At 40.9% G+C, this 12,870-nt stretch overlaps 1 protein-coding gene across 2 annotated transcripts in view; it reads left to right on the top strand.

Annotated features, from left to right (window-relative positions):
* Nucleotides 1-12,515, top strand: part of LOC110502467 (cGMP-dependent protein kinase 1) — a 169,354-nt gene extending 156,839 nt beyond the window's left edge. For both annotated transcript variants that reach the window (XM_021580501.2, XM_021580500.2), the window contains exons 8-18: nt 3,114-3,179; nt 5,197-5,271; nt 8,166-8,262; nt 9,844-9,983; nt 10,075-10,164; nt 10,305-10,446; nt 10,562-10,725; nt 10,809-10,931; nt 11,025-11,087; nt 11,552-11,618; nt 11,705-12,515. In XM_021580501.2, coding sequence (XP_021436176.2) covers nt 3,114-3,179; nt 5,197-5,271; nt 8,166-8,262; nt 9,844-9,983; nt 10,075-10,164; nt 10,305-10,446; nt 10,562-10,725; nt 10,809-10,931; nt 11,025-11,087; nt 11,552-11,618; nt 11,705-11,803 — 1,126 coding nt within the window. In that variant the 3' untranslated portion in view covers nt 11,804-12,515. The remainder of the gene's footprint in view (nt 1-3,113; nt 3,180-5,196; nt 5,272-8,165; nt 8,263-9,843; nt 9,984-10,074; nt 10,165-10,304; nt 10,447-10,561; nt 10,726-10,808; nt 10,932-11,024; nt 11,088-11,551; nt 11,619-11,704) is intronic.
* Nucleotides 12,516-12,870: the final 355 nt, after the last annotated feature.

Below are 12,870 nucleotides of genomic sequence, written 5' to 3'. Positions count from 1 at the left end.
TTTCCCAGTAAATCCTTTTTTAACAAGAATTATGTACCGACGTGTTGTTTCTCTAAAATCTGCAATCCTGGCATAACGCGCTGCATGAGTTACAACTGTCCCGTTAACAGAACTCCGATCCTTAAAATCAATATTTTTATAACCTGCAGGAATATTTTCTTACTTCTATAGGTGGATTGGTTCATAGCTTTCACATATGTACCTAACTATTTTAAACCATTGCATATCCTTAACTTATCTACTTATTATTATTTATCTCAGGCTCACACAAAGCCATCATGATCACCCACACAGGATTGATCAAATACTCACTCAGAACATTACTAAATAGCCATCCACACAGGATTGGTCAGACCACTCACAGAGAACATAATTGAAAGGTTACCCACACAGAGTCAACCTACCGCGTCCACACAGAATGCTTTTATAAAACACTCACACAGAGAATCCCAGGGCATACCTGGCTAGCATATTTAAAATAATTGGATTTCACCATTTCTGAGGGTCACTTAGACACTTTTCAGAACAAGGTTTTTCTTTCTCCGGTAGGACTTCACCAAGTACTGTGTTTCACACAGAACCCACAGTCACCCTGGCCCCTCGCCCCTACAGACCGCATCAATCCCCACTATGATCATTTCAGTGTTAAGATGGCTCTAAGTCGCCTGCAACCAACCAATGATAGGTGTCTTTGAGTCGACTAACTTTCAGATCATCCTCCACTAACTCAGCACTGTTTACGCCTTCAAGGTGCCCCCTCGCACAGGAATACACACTCAGAGCCTACGTAACAGAGGCTTTTCTTAAAAACTTGACTTTGCGTGTTTCGCTGAATTCTTACTTTTAAAAAAATAACATTTGATTTGATACTATAACCTAGGAAGAGAGTGTATCATGTACATTCATCTAGTTAATAGATGTTCTAGGATAGGTCAGCACAATATCTGATGTCATATTCTTCTTACCATTGTGAGGTATGAGCTCCCATTTGAGGTCTAGATTCATCAACAGTTCAGACAATGTGTTCTATGCTGCACCGTTCTGTCCTTCCTTCGGGGGAGTGTGTGTGTGTGTGTGCATTCATGTGTGTGGGTGGATCGGAGGGTCAGTAGAGGATGAGAGATTTTTAAAGAGTGTGGTTTTGTTGACAGAAAATGGAAACAATTTGATTGTTGCTGGTCTCAGACCCCACCCCAGTCTGTATTTCCATAAACCCCTCCTTGGGACACCAGAGCACCATCCAATTACCAGTTGAATTAAAACGTCCAAATGTAAATGAACACCGCTGGCCGGCTCTCTGCTGTGCTGCTCTAAAGGACATTTCAGAAACATGCCGCTGCTCTCGCTCTCTGTCTTTCTCTCTGTCTCTCTCTCCCTCTCTCGCTCTCTCATTCTATGTCTGTCTCTCTCTCACTCTGTGTCTCTCTTGGTGTCTCTCTCGCTTTTTGTTTACAAGCAAATGTGAAGACGCAAATACATTATTTGAAGAGGTTAAAAACAGACAGCAGAACTTGTTATTCAACTACTGTTGTCAGTATCAACAATTTGACAGCAACAAAATAAATTAACAGGATCCACTAAGGTCCACGATTTTTTATCCCACCCACCGGGCTGTATTGGGTTGTTGGTGTCTTAATGAAAGGGAATCACCATGGTGTGTAAATAATACCTTTTTATGAGGCAAATTAGCGCAGCTGGCAGCTTAGTCTCTGTGTGTATGTAGTAGTTAGGGTAAAGGGCTCTGTTCATTGTCTGAGATAGAAAACAATAAGGAACTCACAGGGATATCATGTGTGTGTGTGCATTTTTTTCAACATGGAAAAGGACAAATAAACGTACCCAGTCTTTTTGAGATAGGTGTATCTGCCAACACACTGTTGACAACAGTAGCACAATGGCATAGGGGCTACATTTGGCACATAGTCACAATTCACACTGAGCAGGTGTTTAGGCAGGTACTAGTATGTACCACTCAGGGACTGGATTTAGTTCACTTAATACCCCCCTACTACCCCTTCAGCCTCCCTCCTCCACATGCCTTGTGCGTGCCCATGTGAGAAAAGCCCCTCTCTCTTTACCCCATATTTACCCCAGCACTCCAAAATGATTGACTCTTCTCTTTTCTTCTCCTCTCCTCTCCTCTCCTCTCTTTTTCTCTTTTGTTTCCAGCAGCTGTGATAGGGATAGATAGGGAGCGTGTGTGTGTGCGTGCGTGTGTGTGTGTGCGTGCGTGCACGCGCATGTGTATGTTTGGAAAGTTGTTGGTGGTGGTGGTGGTGGGGGGGGGGGGTATAAGGAGGCTGGATGGCATGAGAAGGACTTGTCACCTTGGTCCATGTGAAATAAGTTGCGTAGCTGCGAATACATATGGGTCATTCCTCCCCTGCTTTGACACTAGAGTGCGACACTAGAGTGTGACTTCACTGACATGTCAACAGCTCTAATGGTGCTATGCATTCTCACCGTTCTGGAGTAGAGCTTTATTACATTCTTGTTTTTTACTATATTTAGTGTATGCTCGTCTTTTGGCAACAGGGTTTTCCTGTTATGAATTTGGATAAAGTAGAATAGGTTTCATTGTGTCTTAGAGTGGTATGCAAGTGTGTGTAGACAGCTTGCATGGACTCGGCTGCCCAGCAACAAGTGTAGATTTGACTGTGCACAGTGATACAGTGTGTGTGTGAGGACCTGTCGTGCGAGTTAGTCTAGAGGGCTTTAGAGTCCGGGGATCACTCAGACTCTGAGAGCAACTGGGCAGACAAATCCTCGGAAGAAGAGGATATTGATTATACAGAGTAAAACTGGTTATACTTTTGTTACCATAACCTGTCGCTAATGTCCATGTATTTGTCAAAACAAAGCTTTATAATTACATGATGAAATGTTTCTATGGGAAAGTCTTGTGTTTTTTAATGTATCAAATGTCTTTCGGTGGAATATGATTATATTGATTGTAAAGCTGTTTTTTTTAATGATTTATCAACATTAGGAACAAATTGTTTTTATTGTTTACTAACTATATTTCATTTTAAGCACAAACCAAGTCATTAATGTTTGATCAAATAAAATGCTCCTGTATTCTGTGTGTTACTAATGATGTATGTGTGTTCCAGGGAGGACATCAGGACAGCAAACGTCATCGCTGCAGAGACCGTGACATGTCTGGTCATTGACAGAGAGTGAGTGTTCAAAACATCCTCAGTACCTACTTTTGTATTCTGAAATGCTTTTGATAATTTGGTCTACAATATCACATAGCAAATGTCATTTTGCAGACACTGTTATCTAAAGTGACTTACAGTCATGCGTGCATACATTTTTTTGTATCAGTGGCCCTGGGAATCAAACCCACAATCCTGACATTGCCAACACCATGCTCTACCAACTGAGCCATACAGGACCACTTATTGAATTAATCACATTATTTCAAAATAAATTAATGTTGATCTACAAGATATGTACAGGAAGTGGCATTATTCCTTGAGAGTCTAAGCTGTGGGGGTTCTACTAAGCGAACATATGGAATTAAGATGGTCGTACCATTTATCTATTTGTTCTTGAATTTTAGGACCCTTTAGGTATCATTTAAAAAAAAGAATTAAAACATTATTTGATGAAACATTGAATTTGGCCTTACTGCTAATATCCAATAGATATGTATTGCATAACAGATTCATCCATGGAAAAGCATATAGTCAACGTTTTTTTGTGTCCTATATCTGAGAGATATAAGAAAGATCAGGATTATTTTTTTTACCCATATAAAAAAACAATAATTGGGACACTAAACTACATCCATGTATACTGTACTCTATCCATTTTTTAAACAGGAACCGGGCTACCATCTGAAGAGTCTTGTGAGGCTTGTGGGCACCCTAGGTCCAAATATGTTCGTGAGAGTCTCACCTTTCCATAGAGGGGTCATTTTAGTGTTTAGCCCAAACTTTGCGGACGCTACAGGCGTTTTCGTGAAAAGACAGTCTCTCGGGATGTCTCATGGTCTGAACAATGCAATAGCTTGGCCACCTTCCATGCAGATGCGGAAGGCCGCCATTAGCGGATGTGGTAGATTGAGATGCAGCCCATGTAAAAAATAATCTTTAGTTTAAACCGATGGATTTTGCTGGGGATTTTTTTATGATGCTAATTACATTTTCCCGCGGGTGTGCAGGCGTTGGATTTAAGTTAAACAAGGTCTCATTTTTAAATCATGGTCTGTCATTGTGTCACCACTAACATCATGCAGTATATGAGTTTGCTGTAATGCAAGAGCAAGGCTGGGTGGTATCAGTTGAGCCCCTGTAATGGAGCAGGCCATCTGAATGAGAGTGGTGATTATGTTCTGTCTCTCTGTCTGTGACTCCAAATGCTCTCTCACCTCAGATAGCCAGCTTACCATATATGTTACCCAGAACTGGTTGGGTTTGGAGCCAGAGTGAGAAAGAGGTTACGGGTGGCAGGCAGCCTGCTATTTTTCTGGAAAGAAGGAGAGGGAAGAGAGGGAAGAAAAGAGAAAAAGAATGAGAGTCAGGTTATAATGGTGAGAAGGAAATTCCAGCACAGATGTGCGTGCTTGCATGCGTGTGCGCTCGTGTGTGTATTTTTGGGAAGAAGATTTAACCTTGTCAGCCAGGGTTGTCAGCTGGTGTTTCAGCTGTAAATATCAATATTATAAATATTATGCATCATTTTCATATTCATGTGTATTAGCTTAATGATTTATGGGTCTCGGCGTTCAAGCACATCCAAATAGAGATGATATGTGTAGGGAATCTGGTTATTATAAAGTAAACAGATGGTCTTGGGGTCTTGTAAAGTGAGACCAAGTGGTTATCACTTCAAACAACAATCTTATAAAGGTTTATTAAACATTCATAAAGGTTTCATAAATATGCAATACACTGCTGCACTAGATGAGTCATATGGAGAATAAGTGTCTAGGGATATCTATAGATACCTGCTTATTAAGTATGTGCTATCAATCACAAATATCAAAGGGCTGTTATGCCACAGTTAATGAACCAAAACACCAATTAGCAATGTTTTTGTCATTTAGACAACTGGCGTGATTACTTAAAGAGACAACAATACATACAGTATATATCAAGATATAACAGCTTCTTCAATGGAATGGGATCAATGTCTTGAACACATATAACATTTCTCACAAACACTGTTTCAATTCCTGTGCTGCAGCTCGTTCAAGCACCTGATTGGAGGGTTGGAGGAGGTGTCCAGTAAAGGCTGTGAGGATGCTGAGGTCAAGGCGAGGTAAATCACATTTATTTACTCATTTTGATAGCTGGCTTTACTTGGCTTTGAGGTTTGGTCGACCTAAGGTCTGTTACATAACAACGCAATTCTCTGGTGACAGACCAGGAAGTGAAAGTTGTGACCTCTACCGCACCCCTTGGAGGAACCAATATGTTATCTGTAACCGTGGAAGCAGGAGCATAGCACCAGACACCAGGCACCCTAGTAAAGGGGCTGTGGTGTGTTGTTGTTGGCATAAAGGGATGCCAGCTCAGAACAGGGTAATCTTGTGAGACAAGATGAGGAGAAACACAAACCGTGGTTTAAACCATAAACTGTGGATTAAACATGGTTTCATGACAGCTTTGGGAACTCTTTTGGTAGTATTTCGTTCTTTGTTGAAAGTCAGTATGGGATGTTTAAATCTGTTGTTGTAAACCTTACATACAGTTATTTCAGGATACATGGCTTTGTGTACCTCATAGTGTATGGTACATTTGAAATGTCAGCCTCTCAAACTGACATTTATTTTTGGGGGAAGTATAAATCAAAATAACGGTTCACTGTTATGCTTACTTCCTGGAAAAAAGGATGATAATGGAGAGAGAGACTTGTGTTGGTCACTGCCATGAGGCCTCCGTTTGAGACTGACAGTGAATGGAGTCTGTCCTGGAACCTACTGGACAATATGTTGTATCGTGTTCAATATGATACATTGTTAATGTCTTTCAGAATAATTCCATCCCAGGTTGTGCAGTTGGACTGAAGGTTATTGTATACAATACAAAATGTTGTGTTCTATTGTTGTATCTCATAAAGGATCTCATCTATCAAAAGGAATTTGTCTAGAAACAGAAACAGGGGGGTGCATGTATTTGTTTCATCACACTTGTATAGAATAACTAATTGTTTTTCAGAATATCTGCAATTCTATGCAATTCTACACATGTTAATGATATTATTCTTACTTTTATTCTCAACTGCAGAAATAATAGTTTGGTTTAGCTGTTGCAGTCTTTTACCTGTGATGGTAATGGTACAAGTCTGCCATCTAGTGGCCATTAACTAGTTTTACAACATCAAATGAGCTATTGACTGAGGTAGGGCTGAATTGAGCTATAACGCATCCCTCCTCAGGGCACTTGGTCAGGAAAAATTCCTGGCCTCAACCATCACCCCTTGACTTGTGACACTCTTGACAGGGAGAGGGGACAACTGGGTAGTTCTACCTCAAAAAACACAAGGAAGAGGATTTTGACAACCACCATCTCAGATTGTTCTGAAATAGCTTGCTGCAACATTATTTTGTTGAAATTAAATTTGATCTCTGGAAAATAAAGCTCATTGATTACATCCAAATTGGCCATTTTAATTTATAGGATTCAGAGCATGTTCAAACAATATAGAAATAAAAATAAAATGTTCAACCTTTCTTTGACTAGGCAAGTCAGTTAAAAACAAATTCTTATTTACAATGATAGCCTACCCGGCCAAACCCTCCCTTCATTAACCCGGACGACTCTGGGCCAATTGTGCTCTGCCCTATGCGACTCCCAATCATGGGAGGTTGTAATACAGCCCGGGATCGAACACGGGTCTGTAGTGACGTCTCTAGCACTGTGATGCAGTGCGTTAGACCACGACGACACTCAGGATCCATACAAGTAGTATGGAGCTGCAGCTCAGAGTAGTGTTTCAGCATCCTATGTAATGTATTCCCAGTGAATTTGGTTATGTTTTTCCCCCTGTTCAGAGAAATTAGTAATTAAAGTTGTTGGGTTTATATCCCATCCTACATCCTGATATTACCTGGTTTGTCTGACCACTAGATGGTGCTGATCCTGCTATTAAGTGATTTTTTTTTAAAGAATCCCCCCCAAACACCTCAATGTTTAAGGGATAGTTCACCCAAATTACAAAATGATATTGGTTTACTAACCTTGTAAGCAGACTATTGACAAGGTATGACAGCAACCTATGCGCTGTTTTTTTTGGTCACTGTTTCAGATGCTAACTTTTTAGCACTTGTAGCACAAATCCAATGCAAGTCAATGGTACCTACTGTATATTAGCATTTTCACGCTTCATGTTCAAATCATCCTAAAGTATCTTAAAATGCATTTTGTAACTCAATTAATGTTACTTATAGATGATTTGGATATGAAGCCTGAAAATGCTAATATAGGTACCATTTGAAACAGTGGGGAAGTGAACAAAACCAACGCATGGGTTGCTGTAATACCTTGTCCATAGACTTCTTACATGGTAAGGAAATAATATGCAATTTTAAATTTCAGTGAAAAATCCCTTTAACATTAAAAAGGGGGTGGGGGATTCTTCAAACTATACGTTTTGTATCACCTAATAGCAGGAACAGCACCATCTAATGGTCAGGCGAACCTGGTAATATCAGGATGTAGGATGGGACAGAAACCCAACATATTCAATGATTAATTTCTCTGAACATGGGAAAAAAACAAATTCACAATGAATAAGGACCATTTCTTTGGATTCCTAATGTCTTACTCATTGTTAGATGTTTTTTGTTGGTCCAAATAGGATGTTAGGTACTATATTTATTGAAAATGATATGAATCCTCTAAATTCAAATGACAATTTTGTGTGCAATCAATTAGCTTAATTTCTCAGGGAACAGAGACCGAAGGTGTTGAAGATCCTCTGGCTTGGTTGACCCAGAAACCTTTAATCCTGAGGGCTCAGGCCTATATCTGTACTGATTCTCCCAATCACACCATTGAGCGGATAAGGTCCACTGGATTAAACAATAAACAAGAGAAGACACTGGGAGTTGGGGATATCGGCGACTGGGCATGTGGAAAATGGCCCTGTGTCTTGGATGAGTGGAGGGTGACAGTTCAATTGAATTAACATGTCCTTGTCTTTCCCTGCAGGTACGAAGCAGAGAATTCTTTCTTCTCCAACCTCAATCTGGTTGACTTCAACATCATCGACACACTGGGGGTTGGTGGCTTTGGCCGTGTAGAGCTGGTAGGAACCACAGCTGCCACTTGCAGGTCTCCTGACCTAATATCAAGCTCTAGCTTTACGAAAGGTGCCTTGTATAGACTTGTGTTGAATGTTGAATAAACTGTCATTTGAACTTCCTCTGCCGGTTTTCCACTTGGGTGGTCCTTATGCAAAAAATATTAGACAAAATATCCACAGAAAAGTATAATTAAACCAACTTTTTTGAATGCTGGTACTGCCATTGAGATCTCTGTTACCTGGCACATGCGCAAAACCGTGCAAACACCTGCATGAGCTTGATTAGTATACATGCATCGCAAGCATATATTTACAATGTGTGTGTCTACCTCAGGTGAACAAACAAACTGTGGGAGATCTGTATTTAGAAGTCGGTTTAATGACACTTTCCTGTGGATATTTTGTTTCACATTTCCATCGGCATAACGACGGATTTAGTGGACAAATGGCAAAGTTAAAATTAAGTTTATTGAACATTCTGACTTGTAAAGGGATTGTTCACTCTTCTGGAATCTACTTTAGTGATGAGTGTGGGGCATTCACACTCGGAAGCGTAAGAGGCTAAGCTGCCACTTACAGTGCCATTGGAAAGTATTCAGACCCCTTGACTTTTCCACATTTTGTTACGTTACAGCCTTATTCTAAAATTGATTACATGTATCTTTTTCCCTCATCAACACAATCAACACAATCTACACAATACCCCATAATGACAAAGCAAAACAGGGTTTTAGAAATGTTTGCTAGTTTATAGAATATAGAAAACTGAAATATGACATTTACATAAGTATTTAGACCCTTTACTCAGTACTTTATTGAAGCACCTTTAGCAGCGATTAAAGCATCGAATCTTCTTGGGTATGACGCTACAAGCTTGGCACACATGTATTTGGGGTGCTGACAATGATCATGTGTCCAGCTCTGTCAGAGTGACCATCTGGTTCTTGGTCACCTCCCTGACCAAGGCCCTTCTCCCCCGATTGCACAGTTTGGTCGGGCGGCCAGCTCTAGGAAGGGTCTTGGTGGTTCCAAACTTCTTCCATTTAAGAACGATGGAGGCCACTGTGTTCTTGTGGACCTTCATTTTTTTGCCGTCCCTTCCCCAGATCTGTGCCTCGACACAATCCTGTCTCCATGGACAATTCCTTCAACCTCATGGCTTGGTTTTTGCTATGACATGCGCTGTCAACTGTGGGACCTTATATAGACAGGTGTGTGCCTTTCAAAATCATGTTCAATCAATTGAATTTACCACAGGTGGACTACAATGAAGTTGTAGAATCATCTCAAGGATGATCAATGGAAACAGGATGCACCTGAGCTCAACTTAGAGTCTGAATACTTATGTAAATAAGGTATTTCTAACAACCTGTTTTCACTTTGTCATTATGGGGTACTGTGTGTAGATTGCTGAGGAAAAACATCTATTTAATCCATTTTAGAATAAGGCTGTAACATAACAAAATGTGGAAAAAGTCAAGGGGTCTGAATCCTTTCTGAAGGCACTGTATATTATATTGCATTGATGTTTAATTTAACCATTGCTTAGAGCTGACAGAGCTCTCCTCTCTCCTGTGTCGACAGGTTCAGCTGAAAAGTGATGAGGTGAAGACGTTTGCCATGAAGATCCTGAAGAAGCGTCACATTGTGGACACGCGACAGCAAGAGCATATCCGCTCTGAGAAACTCATCATGCAGGAGGCCCACTCTGACTTCATTGTCAGGTAGAGACATGCATGCAACGCCTTTCCACAGACACACTTTTAATTCACAGTCAATCCTACAGAGGACACACCCTCTGTGTTTTGTATTCAGACTGTACAGGACGTTTAAGGACAGTAAGTACCTCTACATGCTGATGGAGGCTTGTCTGGGAGGAGAGCTGTGGACCATTCTTAGAGACCGGTGAGCCTTAAATGGTCAATATTTAAACTAATGTCATTGTGCCCATATGTGTTTCAGTGAGACTATGGAAGATCTGGCCGATGTGTGCCTGTTAAAAATGTGACTTATTTTAAAGAGGTAATTGTCACTTCCTTCTCCAGGGGTTCGTTTGAGGATTCAACCACAAGGTTCTACACAGCGTGTGTGGTGGAAGCTTTCGCCTACCTACATTCCAAAGGCATCATCTACAGAGACCTTAAACCAGAGAACCTTATACTGGACCACAAGGGCTATGCCAAGCTAGTAAGAGACACACAACATTGTGGATTCAAAGCTTGATGACCTAAACCTCTAACCCTTTGAACTATTAACACTGCAGGTTACCTCTAAGAATGTATTTCACATGTCCTTTGTATAGGTGGACTTTGGCTTTGCCAAGAAGATCGAGTTTGGGAAGAAAACGTGGACGTTCTGTGGAACACCAGAATACGTGGCACCAGAGATCATTCTGAACAAAGGCCATGACATTTCAGCTGACTACTGGTCTCTAGGAATCCTCATGTTTGAGCTCCTCACCGGCAGGTACAGACAAACCTGATCATCTTAAATGAAAGTGTAAGGTCAGATGTATACATTTGAGTGTCTATCTCCACCTCTGTTTCCAGCCCTCCCTTCTCTGGCCCTGATCCCATGAAGACATATAACATCATCTTGAGGGGCATTGACATGATCGAATTTCCAAAGAAGATCACCAAAAACGCTGCCAACTTAATAAAAAAACTATGCAGGTGAGTCCCGAACCATTTTGTCCACCCTCAACAATTACTGTTTAATGTAATTTAGTGTTAACAAGAGTATGAATGATGATGTGTCCATTTTAGGGACAATCCTTCAGAAAGACTAGGAAACTTGAAAAACGGTGTCAAAGACATCCAAAAGCACAAGTAAGTTCATGGATAGCCATATTGTTCTACTCATCTTCCCACATTTATATATTTAAAGTAACTATTCAGTGTTTCCAGATTTCTATGTGATATGACCTGTAATTAATTACAAGATGAGTTAAAGAGTTTTCCTTCCAAAAAAATAGAAACTAAGTATGTTAAAAAGCAATTTTTCTTTGTTGGAATGGTGTGGGCGTACCCCAGAAAACAGAATGGTGTGGGCGTATACCAGTCTTTAGCAATATTAATGCAAGTAGACAGCTGTTTGGCCAGCTCATCCTCCTCAGGAGAATGACATTATCCTCTATGAGGAAATAGAAAGCATTTTTTAAACGGTCTGTTTGAGATAGAAGTTTGAGGTGGGATTTAATTTTTTTATTTTATTTATGCTTTGTCAGCAACATTATTTTAAAAGGAGAGATTTTCACTGGACAGTTTCTTTAACAATTTCTATACATTTCCAGATGGTTTGAGGGCTTTAACTGGGAAGGTCTAAGGAAAGGAACGCTGACACCCCCTATCATCCCTAATGTAAGTCACAAACCAACATTTCATCAACAAGCTGCTTTCATCAGGGTTTCAAGTGGCTCAATACCCTGTCTTTTTCTGTCAATCAGGTGATATCACCAATGGACACGAGTAACTTTGACAACTTCCCAGAGGACAAGGAAGACCCACCCCCAGATGACAATTCTGGCTGGGACAATGATTTTTAAAATGTCACCCCCACCCCCAAAACCAAATTATCTTATGTCATTGGCCTGGACGCCTACTTCAGGATATAGCTGAATTCTAAAGACTGCGATACAGAGGAAGTGGAGAGGGGAGGAGAGGAAGAGGACAAAAAAAATGCCCTGCGTCAGCAATATGTCTTCGCTACATGTGGCTCTGGGACTAGCATGTAATGACCATAGTACTTTCTCAGGGTTCTCACACATATGCACATGCAAGCAAATACACACACGCACCCGCACGCACGCACGCACACACACACACACACACACACACACACACACCAAACCAAACGCACACGCACACGCACACACACACACACACCAAACCAAACCAAACCAAACTCACACACAAACACACAAGGCAAGTCCTGGAGCTAAAACAATGCCTATTTCTTTAGCAGAGAGAGTGTGTGAGAATGAGAGTATGTACAATATACAGCCCAAAATAAAGGAAACACCAACATAAAGTGACTTAATAGGGTGTTGGTCTACAACAAGCCAGAACAGCTTCAATGCACCTTGGCATTGATTCCTCAAGTGTCTGTTGGAGGGATGTGACATCATTCTTCAACAAAAAATGCCATAATATGGGGTTTTGTTGATGATGGTGGAAAATGCTCCAGAATCTCACATAAAGTGTTCAATTGGGTTGAGATCTGGTGACTGAGACAACCATGTCCCGAGTGGCGCAGTGGTCTAAGGCACTGCATCTCAGTGCTAGAGGTGTCACTATAGTCACCCAGGTTAGAAACCAGGCTGTATCACAACCGGACGTGATTGGGAGTCCCATAGGGCGGTGCACAATTGGGCGAGCGTCGTCTGTGTTTGGCCGGTGTAGGCCATCATTGTAAATAAGAATTTGTTCTTAACTGACTTGCCTAGCTAAATAAATAAAAAAATATATAGTTTACATAATTTTCATGCTTGTCAAACCAGTCAATGACCACTCGTGCCCTGTGGATGGGGGCATTGTCATCCTATGGGGGCATAGCCATGGTCTGCAAAATAATGTCCTCCCCAGCATTTATATACATGACCCTAAGCATGAC

This window comes from Oncorhynchus mykiss, chromosome 23 (genome assembly GCF_013265735.2).
Source record: "Oncorhynchus mykiss isolate Arlee chromosome 23, USDA_OmykA_1.1, whole genome shotgun sequence".
NCBI classification, from domain to species: domain Eukaryota; kingdom Metazoa; phylum Chordata; class Actinopteri; order Salmoniformes; family Salmonidae; genus Oncorhynchus; species Oncorhynchus mykiss.
The sequence above is the reverse complement of the archived record's forward strand: the minus strand, read 5'-3'. Positions and strand labels throughout refer to the sequence as shown.